Below are 16,696 nucleotides of genomic sequence, written 5' to 3'. Positions count from 1 at the left end.
CTGGATATGATCGATCTTGGAATATGTGAAGAGAATATGTATTCTATTGTTGTTGGCGTGGGGGTTCCATGAATGTGAGGGGATCCTATTGATCACTGGTGTTTCGTGTTATCTCCTTGCTGGTTTTCTGCCTAGTTGTTCTATCAGCTGTTGAGAGAGGAGGGAAGTCTCCACCTGTAATTGTGGATTTGTCTACTTCTCTTTTCAGTTCTATCAGTTTTCATTCCACATGTTTTGCTTCCCTAAATGTATACACATTTAGAATTGCCATTCTTGGTGTATCGATCACTTTATTATCATGTAATGTCCCTTCCTATCTTTGGCAACCTTAATTGTTCTTAAGTCTGTTTTATCTGATATAGATATATATAGCCACTCCTGATTTTCTGTAATCAATGTTTGCATGCCTTATTTTTTCCATCCTTTTACTTTCAAGCTACCCATATAAATTGAAGTGAGTTTCTTGTAGATCGCACATAATTTTCTCATGTGTCTTAATCCATTTTGTCAATCTCTTTTTAATTAGTGGACTATTTATTTGAACTCTTTTAGGTTTACATAAAACTACAGCAGAAAATACAGAGTTCTCATATACTTAACCCCCATCCCTAGTTTTCCCTCTTAGTAATATCTTCCATTAGTGTGCTATATTTGTCATAACTGATAAACCAATATTGATACATTATTAACTGAAGCTCGTAATTTACATTAGGATTCATTCTTTGTGTTGTACATTCTATGGGTTTTAATGAACCTATAATGAAATGTAGCCACCATTACAGAATCATACAGAATAGTTTCACTGCCCTAAAAAGTCCCTGTGCTTCACTACTGGGTGTTTACCCTAAAGATACAGATGTAGTGAAAAGAAGGGCCATCTGTACCCCAATGTTCATAGCAGCAATGGCCACAGTCGCCAAACTGTGGAAAGAACCAAGATGCCCTTCAAAAAACAAATGGATAAAGAAGATGTGGTCCATATATACAATGGAGTATTTTTTTTGAAAGATTTTATTTATTTATTTGACAGAGATCACAAGTAGACAGAGAGGCAGGCAGAGAGAGGAGGAAGCAGGCTCCCTGCTGAGCAGAGAGCCTGATGTGGGGCTCAATCCCAGGACCCTGAGATCATGACCTGAGCCTAAGGCAGAGGCTTAACCCACTGAGCCACCCAGGCTCCCTATACAATGGAGTATTATGCCTCTATCAGAAAGCATGAATACCCAACTTTTGTATCAACATGGATGGGACTGGAGGAGATTACGTTGAGTGAAATAAGTCAAGCAGAGAGAGTCAATTATCATATGGTTTCACTTACTTGTGGAGCATAAGGAATAACATGGAGGACATGGGGAGATGGAGTGAAGTGAGTTGGGGGAAACTGGAGGGGGAGACAAACCATGAGAGACTGTGGACTCTGAGAAACAAACTGAGGGATTTAGAGAGGAGGGGGTGGGGAGTTGGATGAGCCTGGTGGTGGGTATTATGGAGGGCACGTATTGCATGGAGCACTGGGTGTGGTGCATAAACGATGAATTCTGGAACACTGAAATTAAAAAAAAAAAAAAAAATCCCTGTGCTTCATTCAGCCCTCTAACCCTCTTTTCCTCTCTCCCTCCCAGCCCTAGCCAATTTCTTTTGTTTTTGTTGTTCTATTTTTTTAATCGGTATGGATTATTTAAAATTGCATATAATTATTGATCTGTTAGGGTTTATGTCTACTTTTTTTTTTTTTCTTTTCTGTTCCTTCTCCAAAGTTGTCCATGTCCCAATCCCTGGAATCCCTATGAATATGTTACTTTAAATGGCAAAAGAGACTTCTAAAATGTGATTAACTGAAGCACTTGAATGGGGAGATTTTCCCGAGTTGTCTGGGCAGATATAATCTACTCAAATGGGTCCTTAAAATCAGAGAAAATTCCCTGGCAGTGGCTAGAGAAAGATGTGATTATTGAAGAAATGCACAGAGAAATGTTATGTTGGGAGATCGGCAGATGAAGAGGGCCGTGAGCCAAGGAATGTGGGTAACCTCTGGAAGCTGGGAGGAGCATGGAAATGGATTCTTCCCTAGAGACTTCAGAAAGAAAAGCAGTTCTCTGAAAACTTTTTTTTGGCCTACGAGACTTGTGTCAGACTTCTAACCTACAATAAGCTTGCATCATCCAAGCTGTTTGGTCTGTGGTAATTTGTTACAGCAGCAGCAGAATACTGAAAGTCTGTTTGTTTCAGGTGTGTTTGTAATTGCTCACGGAAGCATTTTTGTTACGGCTGCCTTATTTTTTTGTTTTTTAGATTTATTTATTTCAGAGACAGAATTAAGGGAGAGGGAAGAAGGGGAAGCCGACTTCCTGATAGGGACAGAGCGCAATTTGGGCCTCCGTGCCGACCTCAACCTCCTCACCAGGAAATCATGAATTGAGGGGAAACCAAGAGTCAGACGCTTAACTGACTGAGCCAGCCAGGCGCCCCTATCATGGATGCTTTAAAATCTTTTTCACTGGGGCGCCTGGCTGGCTCAGTGGGTTAGACCTCTGCCTTCAGCTCTGGTCATGATCTCAGGGTCCTGGGATCGAGCCCTGCATCGGGCTCTCTGCTCAGTAGGGAGCCTGCTTCCTCCTCTCTCTGCCTACTGTGATTTGTCAAGTAAATAAATTAAATCTTTAAAAATAAATAAATAAATAAAATCTTTGTCACAGAATTCTTTTTTTTTTTATTTTATTTATTTGTCAGGGACAGAGGGAGAGAGAGCGAGCGAGCACAGGCAGACAGAGAGGCAGGCAGAGGCAGAGGGAGAAGCAGGCTCCTTGCCAAGCAAGGAGCCCGATGTGGGACTTGATCCCAGGACGCTGGGATCATGACCTGAGCCGAAGGCAGCTGCTAAACCAACTGAGCCACCCAGGCGTCCCTTTGTCACAGAATTCTAACATGTCATCTTGGTGTCGGGATCTTTCTCTTTTTCATTCAGTTTGAGACCTTCTAGGTTTGTGGTGTAATTTTCAACTAAAACATGGACATTTTTGTATTGTAAGACTCTGGACCTTATTTAAATCTTTTTTCGCTGGCTTTCTCTGATCCCACTGGCAGGGAAAGCCTGGGAACTGCCTTGTAATTGCCAGATGCAGTAGAAATCCAAGTTTCCCACTCAGCCACTTATGGCAGCAGAAATGGGGTTCCCGTTATTGCTGGCCAGTGGTGTGAGTCTAGGCATCTCCTGCACTGACACGGTTGGGGGAGCAGAACAAATATGTCACTCCTGACTGGTGGGGATCAAAGTCCAGGCTTCCTACTAAGTCTTTGCTCGTACCACTCCAGTGGGGGTGCTGGGGTACCTCATTTTATCCTTATTAGGGTGGAAGTCTAGGCCCCCCACTTGATTTTTGCTGGGTGTGTGGGTAAGACCAGTTTTTGTGGTGTCTGGCTGGAATGGAGTGGCTATTGTCTAAATGTTTTGTCTTATGAGGCTGTTCCTGGCAGGTCCTTTGGCTAGGAAAAGCTTTTGTTGTGGCCTTTGTTTTGTTTGTGCCGTTTAGAATTTCTAGTTGCCAGCTTCTTCAGCATCGTCTGGATATATGAGCCAAAAAGAAAACCCAGGGAACTCCTCACTCTTTCCTCAGATTCCAAGGTCTCCAGACAGTCTGCCTCCTCTCCAACTTTCAGTCTTAAGTTGCTTTATATGTAACATTCAGGGTTTTCAGTTTTCGTTTTTTTAAGATTTTATTTATTAGAGAGATGGAGAGAGAGCACAAGTAGGCAGAGCAGCAGGCAGAGGGAGAGGGAGAAGCAGGCTCTCTGATAAGCAGAGAGCCCGAGGCAGGGCTCAATCCCTTGGGATCATGACCTGAGCCAAAGGCAGATGCTTAATGACTAAGTGACCCTTGCGCCCCCTAAAGTAAAATTTTCTAAGACATTTGGTTATTGGCATATGAAGTAATTACAAACTTACCAAAAGTTACAGTTGTGAACCTATTCCTGCAAAGAATCCAGAGAGTTGATCTCAAAGATGTAAGAGAAAGACCTGAAAGAGGGGAACTACCGAATAAACAAACCTAATTAAATGAGAATATGGTATTGTCAAGATTTAGATGAGCAAATAGAGGGATGACTCTACTGCCTCCCAAAAAGTCCTGGGGAAGACACTGCCTTCTGCATCCTAAAGAGGAAGAGCTACTCCTATGAAACTGGGGCCCTTGTATATCTTCCACACCTAAGAAATAGAACTTTCTATTTTGTTTAAAAATGTCTGAGTGGTGTTGTTTTAACCAGGTAGGCATATTCCAAACCTCTTTTCTTCTGTTTACTGAGAATCCCTGTCACAGGCTGTTACTGTTCCTAATGGGAGGAATCTTACTCCTCCAAGGGTTTGGGCCCCAAAAGATGCAAATCCCACTGCCATGGAGACTCAGATACAATAAATTGGTTCCTATGGTTGGTATGTATCATATGTAATAGTTCAATTCTGATTTGTAAAAATTCTAGATTCAGAATACTTGAAAAACATGTATTATTTTATTTGTACATTTAAAAAGTTGTACATAGAAACTTGTAATACAGTTCTATAAAACTGGAAGAACTGTCAGGGAAGAGGGAGGGTGTTACCTTTTACTGACTGATCATGAAGGAAGTTAGAGAAATAAAACAAAAACACAGTAAAATGTTTAAAAAAATTAAAGAACATTTTCCAGGTACAAATTTTATAAATACAAAACAAATTCACAAATTATTTTGAATGCTAAATAAATATCTAGTTAATAAACTCAGACTTAATACCTCCGGCCAGCACTGGTACAGCACTGCAAGGACATAAAATTCGATTCATTCATGTGTAGTGTTGAAAGAACGTGTTCATTAAACAATTCTTAGACATATGTACTTTTCTAAACTGTGCTATAATAGAAGATTTATCTGTATACAGAAGATTTGTCTGTATACAGAAGATTTATCTGTATGCAGATAAATCTTCCTTCATATCACTTCTAAAAAAAAAATCAATGACAAAATAAATCACAGGTGAAAAAATATTTTCAAAGATATTGGGACACATGAATGATCTCAAAATGTACAAAAACCTCTGTAAACCAGTACTGTATCCAATACATCTATCAAACTTATTAGATGCTGAACAAAACTGTAGCAAAGGAAATCTTTCCTACATTCTCCTGAGTGCTTAATATTAAAATTGAGAATATAGTGCAGGCCACACTTCAGTGTGGTCAATCAGTTGTTATTGCTTTATATATATATGTCTGCTTTAGAGCATGATTTAATGTTCCATTTTCATGAACAATTTGTTTTCCTCAAATACATCCTTTAGAAGGACAAAATTAGATTCGTGACTTTTTTGCAGCTGGTGGTGTGCTAACTTGATCCACATTCCCAGGCGTGACATGGAGTCCAAGTTTTTGAGCCTGAATATGAAAAAATGCTTGAAGCCTAGTTCCAGCTTTTGCTTCACTTGTGTTACGAGGGTTGTACTCAAAGCAGTTTGAAAACATTAACTCAATATCATCAATAAATTCCGCTAGAAAGAAAAAAACAAATGAAATTAGAATAAAAGTACATAATTTGTAAACCTAATTTTTTGTTTATATGATATCTGGAAATGTCATTAAGAAAATGTAAGCCCACTTTTTTCTTTAGAAATTGAAGCCTCTGAAACAAGGTAGCAGATCTAAAGCTCAAAACTGTTTAACTATGAATGCTTTAGCATTGTTCTACTGAAACTATGCAATTATGTAATTAGGAACGTTACATAATTACTCAGAACTTCTATTAAGGTCAGATTCTACAAAATATCTAACTCATTCAAATCCCTATTTCTTCCTTCATCTACACAGACAGGATTTTAGAGACCTCTTGGGATCCTATCTACATAATCACATTAATATACATCATTTAAATCACAAGAAAACAGCTGTTACCTCTTTAAACAAAAATAATTATCAGAGAAGAACATAAATTACTTACATGCTAATTTATATTCACATTTGTTCACTTTTTCACGAATTATATTTAAGGCAATGGGCTTTTTGATGATGTCATAATAGTCTGGGACCTGTAAAATAATTCAAATATATCTCTTGTATAGAAAATTTATCAGAATGTGCTATGGTGAGTGGTGGGAATTGTGTAAGACTGATGATTCACAGACCTGTACCCCTGAAGCAAATAATACATTATATGTTAATAAAAAAAAAAAAAAGAAAGGAAATTTATCAGAGATAAGTGGTCAAATATGTGAAGGTTCTGCACTTAAAATCAACTGAATATTAATTTTTGAATACTATTATTCCATTAAAACCACTTAATATGTTTCAGTCACTATAATGTTATAGAAGCTTATTTGATACTATAAAAAAATGACAGCTTATTGTGAAAAGAAAAAGCTTATGATTTTGCTTGTGTGCTATTTCTCTCCAAAGAGATACATATATGGATCTATAAAGTTAATGAGCATTATTGCATTTGTAATAAATAATAAAATGTATGTAACAGTAGTTCAGCACAACCACTACTCAGGAAAAATAAGAGTCAAATGGAGATTTAATTTTGCAGGATGCTATCCAATGGTAATCAGTCCTTCACATTAAAAAAAAAATATTTTATTTGACAGAGAGAGACACTGTGAGAGAGGGAACACAAGCAGGGGGAAGTGGGAGAGGGAGAAGCAAGCCTCCTGCTGAGCAGGGAGCCTGATGGGGGCTCTATCCTAGGACCCTGGAATCATGACTGAGCTGAAGGCAGATGCTTAACAACTGAGCCACCCAGGCGCCCCAATCCTTCACATTCTTCCTCTAGAAATCTCAAAGTAGAATTTGGACGGTGTCACTTTTCATTCAGAAACCTTCACCTAACACACCTGACAAGTGAGACCCTTTATAATCTACTTGTGCCTCTCTAACGCACCTTTTATTTCATTCAAACTACCCATCATTTCCCATATTCTCACTTCTGGGTCTTTAACTTATCATGCCCTTTTCATGAAATGTCCTTATTCCATTTCTCACTGTTGAAATTTCACCTATCTTTAATGACCACACCAAACAGTTCTTCCATTAAAAACTTTCACATTCCTGCTATTCCCACCCTCCGAGATGCTCAAATCAATCTCCTTTTCTTCTGTACTTCTGGAAGTCCATTAGAACTTCTATTACTGGGGGAGGGGGGAACTGGGTGATGGATACTAAGGAGGGCACGGGTTGTGATGAGCACTGGGTGTTCTACACAACTAATGAATCACTGAACACTACATCAAAAACTAAGGATGTAATGGGGCGCCTGGGTGGCTCAATGGGTTAAGCCTCTGCCTTCAGCTCAGGTCATGATCTCAGGGTCCTGGGATCGAGCCCCAAGTGGGGCTCTCTCTGCTCAGTGGGGCGCCTGCTTCCTCCTCTCTCTCTGCCTGCCTCTCTGCCTACTTGTGATCTCTGTCTGTCAAATAAATAAATTAAAAAAAGCTTTATTTAAAAAACTAAGGATATACTGTATGCTAATTGAACATAATGAAAAAAAATTAAAATTAAAAAAATAAGTTAAAATATTTTAAAAAATATTAAAAAAATAAACTAATCTGATTCTATTAAAAAAAGAAGAACTTCTATTACAGCATTATCACACTGTCCTATCTGCTGCGGCTCATGACATTCTGCCCCACGTGCATCAGTAACTCCAGCACCATCTCAAATGCCTTGGTGTGAGGCCATCTGTTTCTACGAGTACCTATCTTTCACATCTTACTTACGTCTCACGTCTTCACTTCACACTGTTCTTACACAGTGAGATCTCAGCATCAGCATCACCCCCGACCTAGTGAATTAAGAACTCTGGGGTGAGGCCCAGTAACCTGTGTTTTAAGAAGCCCCCTGCCACCCAGGTGATTCTGGTGTATGCTGAAGTTTGAGAACAGCTGTTTTACATAACAGAAATACCAAGAATAGTACACAGTTGAATTAAATCTACTCATACTCCTTACACAGAATAAACACAGTGGAGCATGTCAACATACTGTCACCATGCATGAGAACTGGTCACAGGGTTAGAGGGGACTAAGGAGAGCATGCTCTCTAATGGCCTTTTTTTCAGTGTGGAAACTAACTTTCCAAGTGTTTAAAAAACAAAGTAAATAGTGACTAATGGGTGTTTTGGCTACCTCAAAGTTGCCATGCAGACTAAATCAGATCATAAATATGACTACATTTGATCAAGTGTAATAATATTACCTGGATTTTGGAAACAAGTTTCAGAAAAGGCCAGCTATCATCATGGCGTACCAGTTCCACAACGAGCTGTTCAAAAGCAGACAATTCATGGACGCCTCCTTGTCGACCAGAACTCCTTCGATTCAGGGTCAGAGGAGAGGATTCTAAATAAATAATTAATTTTAGGTGATGACAAAGCAAAATATTTGATCACTTCAAGCTAAATGGGTATATAAATGCAACCTAAATGCAAACAGAAAATTGATATTCTATATATGCTGAAATAAACTAACTTACATTCTGAAACATGAAAATCTGAACCAAATATTCACTCTTTCCTGTTTTAAAAAAGACTTTATTTTATTATTTTTTATGATTATTATTTTTTTAAAAAAGTTTTAAGTAATCTTTACACCCAATGTGGGGCTTGAAATCACGACCTTGAGATGAAGAGTCGCGAGCTCTTCCAATAGAGCCAGCCAGGCACCCCTAAAGATTTTATTTTTTAGTCATCTTTACACCCAATGTGGGTCTCAAACTTACAACCCCAAGATCAAGAGTTGCATGCTCTACTGACGGAGCCAGACAGGTGCCTCACTATTTCCTTTTTGATCATAAAATTTCCAAATTAATTAAACATTCATTGGGAACATGTTGTAAACATGTTTTATTAATTAAACATGTTTTATTATTTTTTATTTATTTATTTATTATTTATTATTATTTATTTATTTATTATTATTTATTTTTATTAATTAAACATGTTTTATTTATTAACTTACTGTAATATGAAAGAAAATTCCTAGGACATAAAGTTTATTTTTTCCCTATTCTATTAAAAATATTTTTTCAACTATAATAAGCAAGCAAGCAATTCTCCAGAATTTCCTGAAACACATCCTTAGGAAAGCAAACTCTTCAGATCTAGCAAGTAGGCCTCTTTAAAATTAATCCTGCCTAATAGAAATGTAATGCTCAACAATGAAGTAAAAGATTATCTTAAAGATAATCTCCCTATTTATTGGGGGGGAGGAGCAACTTGCGGGGCAGTGGGGAGCAGAGGCAGAGGGACAAGTAGACTCCATGCTGAGTGTGGAGGCTGAGGTGGGCCTCAGTCCTGCGACCCTGGAATCACAAACCTAGCCAAAAATAAAAAGTCAGTCCCTCAACCGACTGAGCCACCCAGGTGTCCCTATTATCTTAATTTTATATGGCGACTTTGTTAAAGCAAAATGCTTTCTCACAAAACCTAAGGTATATATAATGAAATCTCAAGAGTATGAAATAGCATAGTTCATACTATGAATTCAGGTGTTTAAATTCTCCGCTTAAATATAAATGCATACATTTCCTCCTCCCCCTTTGTCATTGGAACCAGATTAGTAATTTTATAAATCAATTAAAAAATTTTTTTCTTAGCAGAGTTTTTAGAATACAAATGTTTTAGGCATACTATGTTTCCAAATAGCTTGAAGTTCAGAATTGGGGAAAAGCAAAACAGATAGATAAGGGGACAGGAAAAGCTAAATTAGATTTTGGTGCCAAGTTACCTGATACAATACCCTCCCACCATCCTGACAATCTGGTGATTGCATAACAGACTAACTGTCTTCCATTCTTCCACCAATGAACTCCTTAATCCTCTCAAGTATTTGAATAATGCAATACAATCTCTCTATAGTTCAAGGAACAGTATCATTTTTTATGTCTAATTTCATTTTTTGGAACTATCAAAGTTTTATTGCTACTGATATTAAAGGAAAGAAATAATAGAATTGAAGAGATCATAAAGAGATTATTGTTTGGATAAAGATTACTATAAACAACAATTATCAGAATTAAAAAGATGGCCGATGATCACTCCCTAACAATATTACTCCCCCATTCTTCCCCTGCCCCCAATTCAGTATGATAGGAAACTTCCCAAATAATCCAACGTAGCTTGTCTAGATGATGATGAGTATGTGTATTTTAAAGGAGGAAAAGAGAATGAAGTGTGTTATAATGTCTTCTACTGACACTACTGAAATGTTGGCCAAATCTCTCCATTAGAAACAGGACACTGCAACTTTCTCACAAATACCTTACTAGGAAAAATACTCGTATCATTTACCTTATTCCCCAAATTGCTGTCCTTTCGATGAATATTATGCTTCAGGCCATGCTACTCCCTAGTCACTTTGTCTATTTAAGTGACAGCCTTTAAGAAATGATGCAAAATATCTCAACACTCAATCTTCCCAAATGATTCTATTTTCTTAGGTAAGAATAATTTAAATTAGACTTCTTCATACCTGTAGATTGTCTTTTCCTTCCTCTTCTCTTGGATTCACTATCTTGGAGAGAAAGTTTTGGAGTAACATTTAGAGATCTTGACTTGTCACCTGACTTTGTGGCAATGACTCTGAAGTTAGGGAAGTTGGGACTATTTTCTGGTGTATTATTAGCACTCTTCCTGCCTCTGCGTTTTCTACGAGGACTAAGTAGTTCCACAAATACATCTGCTTGCAGTGGGCCGTAACTCTGGCGAGTAGAACGACCGGCAATTCTTAAAGATTTAGTTTCTGTTGGAGGAGCAGACTTTATCTTTCTAAGGCTTCTACCACTGGTGGTTTTAGAAGGAACAGTTGTTTTGGGTGTACTCTGCTGACTCCTTGAAGTATATCTTCCAGGATCTTGTCGTTGGCCACGACTTGAGAAAGAAGAGCTAAGTCTCCCTCTTGTTTTAATTGGCAATCTAACTTGCGGTCTTCCTCGTTTTGGTGGGCTGTAAATATTGTTAGAAAACATAATTATTGTACAGAGAAACAATGCACATAAGATTATGTCTATTCCCCTTGTTCTATTATTCAGCCAGTGAGTTCTACATACATTTCTTTGGTGTCCTTACGCTACAGGAGACTATCACTTTTCATTACCATTGATGCTGAGGTAACCCACAAGTTTGGTCAAAGTAGGCCGTAAACCTGTCCTGAATACGAAGCTAAGAATTTCTTTGCCATTTTCTGGTTCTCATGGTAAAATACAAAACTAGGTTCAACATTTTAGTAAACTCTACCCCCAACATGGGGCTAGAACTCATGACCCTGAGATCAAAAGTTACATGCTCCACTGACTGAGACAGCCAGGCACCCCTAGGTTCATCCTTTAATTGCCTTTAAGTTGTAGACAAGGATGAAACAATCCCATTAAGCCTCTTTTTATCCATCTGCCCACATACCTGGACTTCCAGTTTACCTAAAATATTTCCAAGAATTTTCTAAATTCTTTATCATCTTTATGTCTAACATAAATACTGCCCTTATCATCTATAGGGATGACGGCTCCTACTGGGTGGAGCTAGTAAAAAGTAACAACTTGCTTACAATAGATGGGGCAGCTCTCTCATCCTCCGCAGACTGGCCTTTCTGTACTTTCTCAGTTCAAAGCTGCCATTGTTTTACATCCACTTTCCTGATTCCACATGAATGGGATTCAAATGTTAAAAAGTGGGGAGGTCTTGGGGGCAAGTAAGGGGGAGAAAGCTCTAGTGCTGCCATAGCAGGAATGACCAGGCCTCCACTCCACCCCATTCATTTGGCCTGGGTGACACAGCTTGCTAAGTTGCAGAACACCTGGTTATACGGTGGTATAGAAGTTGTTTCTGGGGGCTAACGTGGAAGGAGTAGAAGAATACCATGTGCTTCCTGGCCTTTCTCTCTCTCTCGCTGTAGATGCCAAGGCCACCAATATTTGAGGATAACTCCTTGAGAAAGCAGAGAGGCGCTGGGAAGCTGCATTCATCTTTGTATCATGAATATCCTTTGGGACGCTTATTTGCTGCTTTAGGCATAAAATTAAGTAAAAATCAAACTCAGTGGGTCTGGATTGGTGTTCCTGTCCAAACGTGAGCTCATATTTGATTTTATGACCTGGCTAAACTCACATAGGTACTACACTCCCTTAGGAATAACTTTAAATTCTTGGAATACTAAAGCAAGGAAAACTTCAGGCCACCATATTACACACCAGTTTTAAAAAAGTTATGGGCCCCAATCACTCCATTTGTATTTAACTAGTCAAGAGACTGTTTAGCTATGACTCGCAAACTCTCATTTTGTTGCATGTTAGGACTTACCTGACTTCTTCCTCTTCGTGAGAATCATCTTCATCTTGTTCTATCTCATACTCCTCCTCCTCACTTTGACCCTCTTCATCATCATCATCAACTTCATCGTTCTCATCTTCCATACCATCTTCCATCTCTTCATCACTTTCCAAGGATGGTCTCTGTCTAGAGGAGAGTCTTCTAGAACGTTGCTTTGGCCGACACTCTGGACAAAACCAATCGCCTTCAGGCACGGTCTGACAAGTCACAGAAATGATCATTAGTCATCTGTCACTCAAAAGTCAATCACTCAATTCTAAGGCACAGAAGAGGAAAAAACTACCTTGAGCTTTGGTCGAACACAGTAGGTGTGATGACCCCGATCACAGCCATCGCAGAGTACCATGTTTTCAGCATCACCCTTCTTTCGGCATATCTTGCAACGAGCATTCAATATAGATTTAGACCATATCACACTACGATCCAAGGTGGAGAGATGAAGAAAGACTTGGGATAGACTAGCAGAGGCAAGGAGAGACTCTCTCCAACGGTCCAGGACTGTTTTGTAAGAACGTCCACTGTCACTGGCATCTTAAATGACAAGGTAAAGTGATTTAAGTTTCTAGACAAACCTTCAGATATCTCCTAGAGTTATTTTCTTGGTATTTTAAACAGGTTAGATTTTGAAGTTCTAAAACTTAACAAAAAGATCATGTTGATATTAAAAACAAAAACCTCATGTTAAAGAAAATATTTGCTGAGCCACATCTTATTTGTGACATAAGGAATTACTTAAATCCATAATTCAAAACTTCGGGATTCTAATTGTTAAAAAAAGAAAAATAACTTAGGCAATATGTTCTCAAACTTGTCTGACCTGACTTGAAGAACTAGCCAAATATGATTACAAGTCATTTACTATCCATTTGAGTCAAGAATATTGCTTCCTCTTTTTGGATAAAAGATGGACTGCTCTGGGGTGCCTGGGTGGCTCAGTGGGTTAAGCCTCTGCCTTCAGCTCAGGTTATAATCTCAGGGTCCTAGGGTCGAGCCCCGCATCAGGCTCTCTGCTCAGCAGGGATCCTACTTCCCCCTCTCTCTCTGCCTGCCTCTCTGCCTACTTGTGATCTGTCAAATAAATAAATAAAATCTTAAAAAAAAAAAAGATGGACTGCTCTCTAAGTTAAATATCAATCATATATGACTTTTTTTGGGGCTGATGAAAATTTTCTGAAATTAGATCGTGGTGAATGGTTGTACAACTGGGAATATACTAAAACCCACTAAATTATATACTTCTTAAAAGGATGAATTTTACATATGTGAACCACATCTCAATAAAGCTATTATTAAAAATATCAATTATGTAGAAATGCCAACTCTATTGTCTTCTATCTCTAAGAAAATATTTTTTTAAATGAGGTAAATTAAAAAATGCTAATATGCCACGTTTCCCAAAAGAACTTTCAGTACCAATATCTACATAAGAACATTTGAAACTTCCTTTCATTAATAGCATCATTCTTTTGTCTTCTGGACTAAAAAATTTATTAAAAGTCATTTGATTAGGGGCACCTGGGTGGCTCAGTTGGTTAAGCTTCTGCTTTCAGTTTGGATCATGATCTCGGGGTCCTGGGATTGAGCCCTGCATTAGGCTCCCGGCTTGGTGGGAGCCTGCTTCTCCCTCTGCCTCTCCCTGTTGCTCCCCCTGCTTGTTCTCTCTCTGTCAAATGAATGAGTGAAATCTTGAAAAAAAAGTCATTTGATTAGATGGAATTAACTAGCCAGTCTATCATTTTACATTAGCATGTGATTTCTCTCTTCAATTTATCTTCAATTATTGCTAACACATTAGTTTTCCTGACATTAAACTTAATTATGGAGGGACTACCACATAATGTCAAAATTCTACAAGGTATATAGGACTTCATATATAGTTTGTTTCTATTATGACATATTTCCTACTATTATCCTCAAAAAAAGTCCTTTTGGGCAGTAGCCTAATAGTTAAGGGAATATAGGCTCTGGAGTCAGTCTGCCGTGGGGTAAGTACTAGATCCCCTATGTGAGTGAGCTCGGTCAAGTTACTTAACTCCTCTGTGCCTCAGGTTCCCCAACAGTAATATGTATATACCATCTACCTCTGAGGGCTGTTGGAAAGATTAAGTGGGTAATATACACAAGACAAGTAAAATGCCTGTCACGGAGTAAATACTGTTACTGTTACCATTATTCCTACATTATACTGTTCCCCCCGTGTGCCACTATTTAGAAGATAGGAGAAGTCTATTCTACGGTCCCCATCGTTAAGAAATTTTTTATATAGCTGGGAGAACACAGGAGTTGAAGTCATAAAAGAGCAGACCTGCCAAACACTGGTAAATCCTGAGCTCCCATTTCTCAGGCAGGACGAGAGAGACAGGACTTGAAATCTAGGGCTCACCCAATGTGTTAAATCCTTTCTCGAAAGCTAGAACTCCAAAGCTATATCCTCAAGCATCAGGGTGGAAAAGGGTACCATGAAGAAAAAAAGAAGTAGTGAGGAAATCTGCTTATCTGGACCTTGAAGTTGGGTGGAAAGGGAAAATAAATCTAGCCGAGAACATCTAAGTATAAGCAATGCATTAAACAGTTTAAAACCTGAAAAAACATAAGATTTTTAAAGTGGTCCAGGTTGTTAGTGACCTCAGGTGAATGACAGGAACAAGTACAAATCTTTGCAGATTCTCTCTGAAGAAATTTCCATAGATCAAGTTCTGAGGAATGAGAGTTAACAGTCACACCCACAATGCACATGTGGAAACAAAACACTACAGGCAAGAGCCGGCAGAATCAGACCCATAAGACTTGAGAGATTCGAATTAGACACAGGATATCTTAAAACATATTTAAGAAATAAATGTTTTGAAAATATAAGTAACCAAGCAGTTTGAAAAAGCTTAAGAATCTCCAAAAATAATTGAGAGCAATAACTCAATGGGAGAGGGAAAAAATGAAAGGGTCAAAGGCTCTTCAGGCAAAGCTAAAAAGAAATATTAGCAAAGTAGGAAATAAATATAGTAATACAGTCCATTTGATTTATTTCCACCCTCTCATTTTGTGTTTTCTATTTGCCATGGTTTTTTTTTCTATAAGGCTTCATGAAAAGTTCTGGCCTGAGCAGGATCTCTAAGGAAGGAGGCAACAAAAACTGCTAATTCAAAGATCTTGAAGAAATCTTCCTGGATAACTCAAGAGGACATTCTTATTAGTAAGTGCAAGAAATAACGCTGCATACAGGCCAGTGTGGAAGGGTGGAAGAAAAAGCCAAACTGTGAAGAGCCTTTGGAACCTTAAAAGTCAGTATGAATGATTTTTAACTCAAAGGCTGGTGAAACATTAAGGGTTTTGATCAAAGAGTGTGCTTTAAGAAAATTAAATCAACAGTAGCCCAAGGTCCAATTTTTATCCCACCTACTTTTATTTATCTATTGCTATTATTTTTAAATTTATTTATCTGACAGAGAGAGACACAGCAAGAGAGGGAACACAAGCAGGGGGAGTGGGAGACGGAGAAGGAGGCTTTCCGCTGAGCAGGGAGCCTGACGCTGCACTCGATCCCAGGACCCTGGGCTCATGACCTGAGCTGAAGGAAGATGCTTAACGACTGAGCCACCCAGGAGCCCCTCTCACCTACTGTTAAATGGCTGTTCACATTTTCACATTTTTATATAGTACCTAAATAAGGATGAAAAAGAGTGCATACAATTGATTCCATTTTTCTTTTGTCTTGCTTCTTCTTCAGATTATAAAACTCTCAAGGGCAGAAATATCTTGTTTCTCTTTTATCTTCCATCATGCTAGCACAAATAAATTCCTCAAGAAATTAGGATTAGGATTTTACTAATATGAAATCATGGCAGAGTCATATGATCAATTATTTACACTGGGAAATTTCATATTGTTAACTGCCACTACATAGTAATCCATGTGACCATGCTATGTAGGTTTTTCCCGGAGATAAAACAATACAAAAACTCCCACCCCATAACTCTCCCTATGCTAGTAAAAAAGAAGAAAAAAAAAAAAAAGCTGTACATAAATACCATATGCAAAATAAATAAACAAACCTCCACCACTGTTCCTCTTTTTCACTAATAACTTAAGTATATTAAGATTCACAATGTCAACTTTTTATATACCAATTTTTAGAAAGTTTCATTAGCTGAGGTATGCAATGTAGAAGAAAACTGCTAGGAAGATGATATTGTTTTATAAGCTTGTTCCCAACCTCATTCCTTTCCAAAAAAAATTAAATTCAAGGTTTTCTGTCAAAAGCTAAATATTCAAACTGGTACTCAGCAACACAGAAAAAATCATAATTCTTTAAAAAGACAGAATTCTTTAAAAAGTTAAGAGTTTACCACCTCTCACA

At 38.1% G+C, this 16,696-nt stretch overlaps 1 protein-coding gene across 2 annotated transcripts in view; it reads right to left on the bottom strand.

The window, feature by feature from the left end:
* Positions 1–4,484: 4,484 nt before the first annotated feature.
* BAZ1A (bromodomain adjacent to zinc finger domain 1A) overlaps positions 4,485–16,696 on the bottom strand; it is a 96,914-nt gene continuing 84,702 nt past the window's right edge. For both annotated transcript variants that reach the window (XM_032871293.1, XM_032871292.1), the window contains 6 exons: positions 12,626–12,873; positions 12,313–12,539; positions 10,490–10,962; positions 8,217–8,359; positions 5,965–6,052; positions 4,485–5,518 (listed from right to left, as the gene is read on the bottom strand). In XM_032871293.1, coding sequence (XP_032727184.1) covers positions 5,322–5,518; positions 5,965–6,052; positions 8,217–8,359; positions 10,490–10,962; positions 12,313–12,539; positions 12,626–12,873 — 1,376 coding nt within the window. In that variant the 3' untranslated portion in view covers positions 4,485–5,321. The remainder of the gene's footprint in view (positions 5,519–5,964; positions 6,053–8,216; positions 8,360–10,489; positions 10,963–12,312; positions 12,540–12,625; positions 12,874–16,696) is intronic.

The sequence above is a fragment of the Lontra canadensis genome, unplaced genomic scaffold (assembly GCF_010015895.1).
Source record: "Lontra canadensis isolate GAN:19392208 unplaced genomic scaffold, GSC_riverotter_1.0 scaffold42, whole genome shotgun sequence".
Lineage (NCBI taxonomy): Eukaryota > Metazoa > Chordata > Mammalia > Carnivora > Mustelidae > Lontra > Lontra canadensis.
This window is presented reverse-complemented; position numbering and strand designations above follow the sequence as displayed.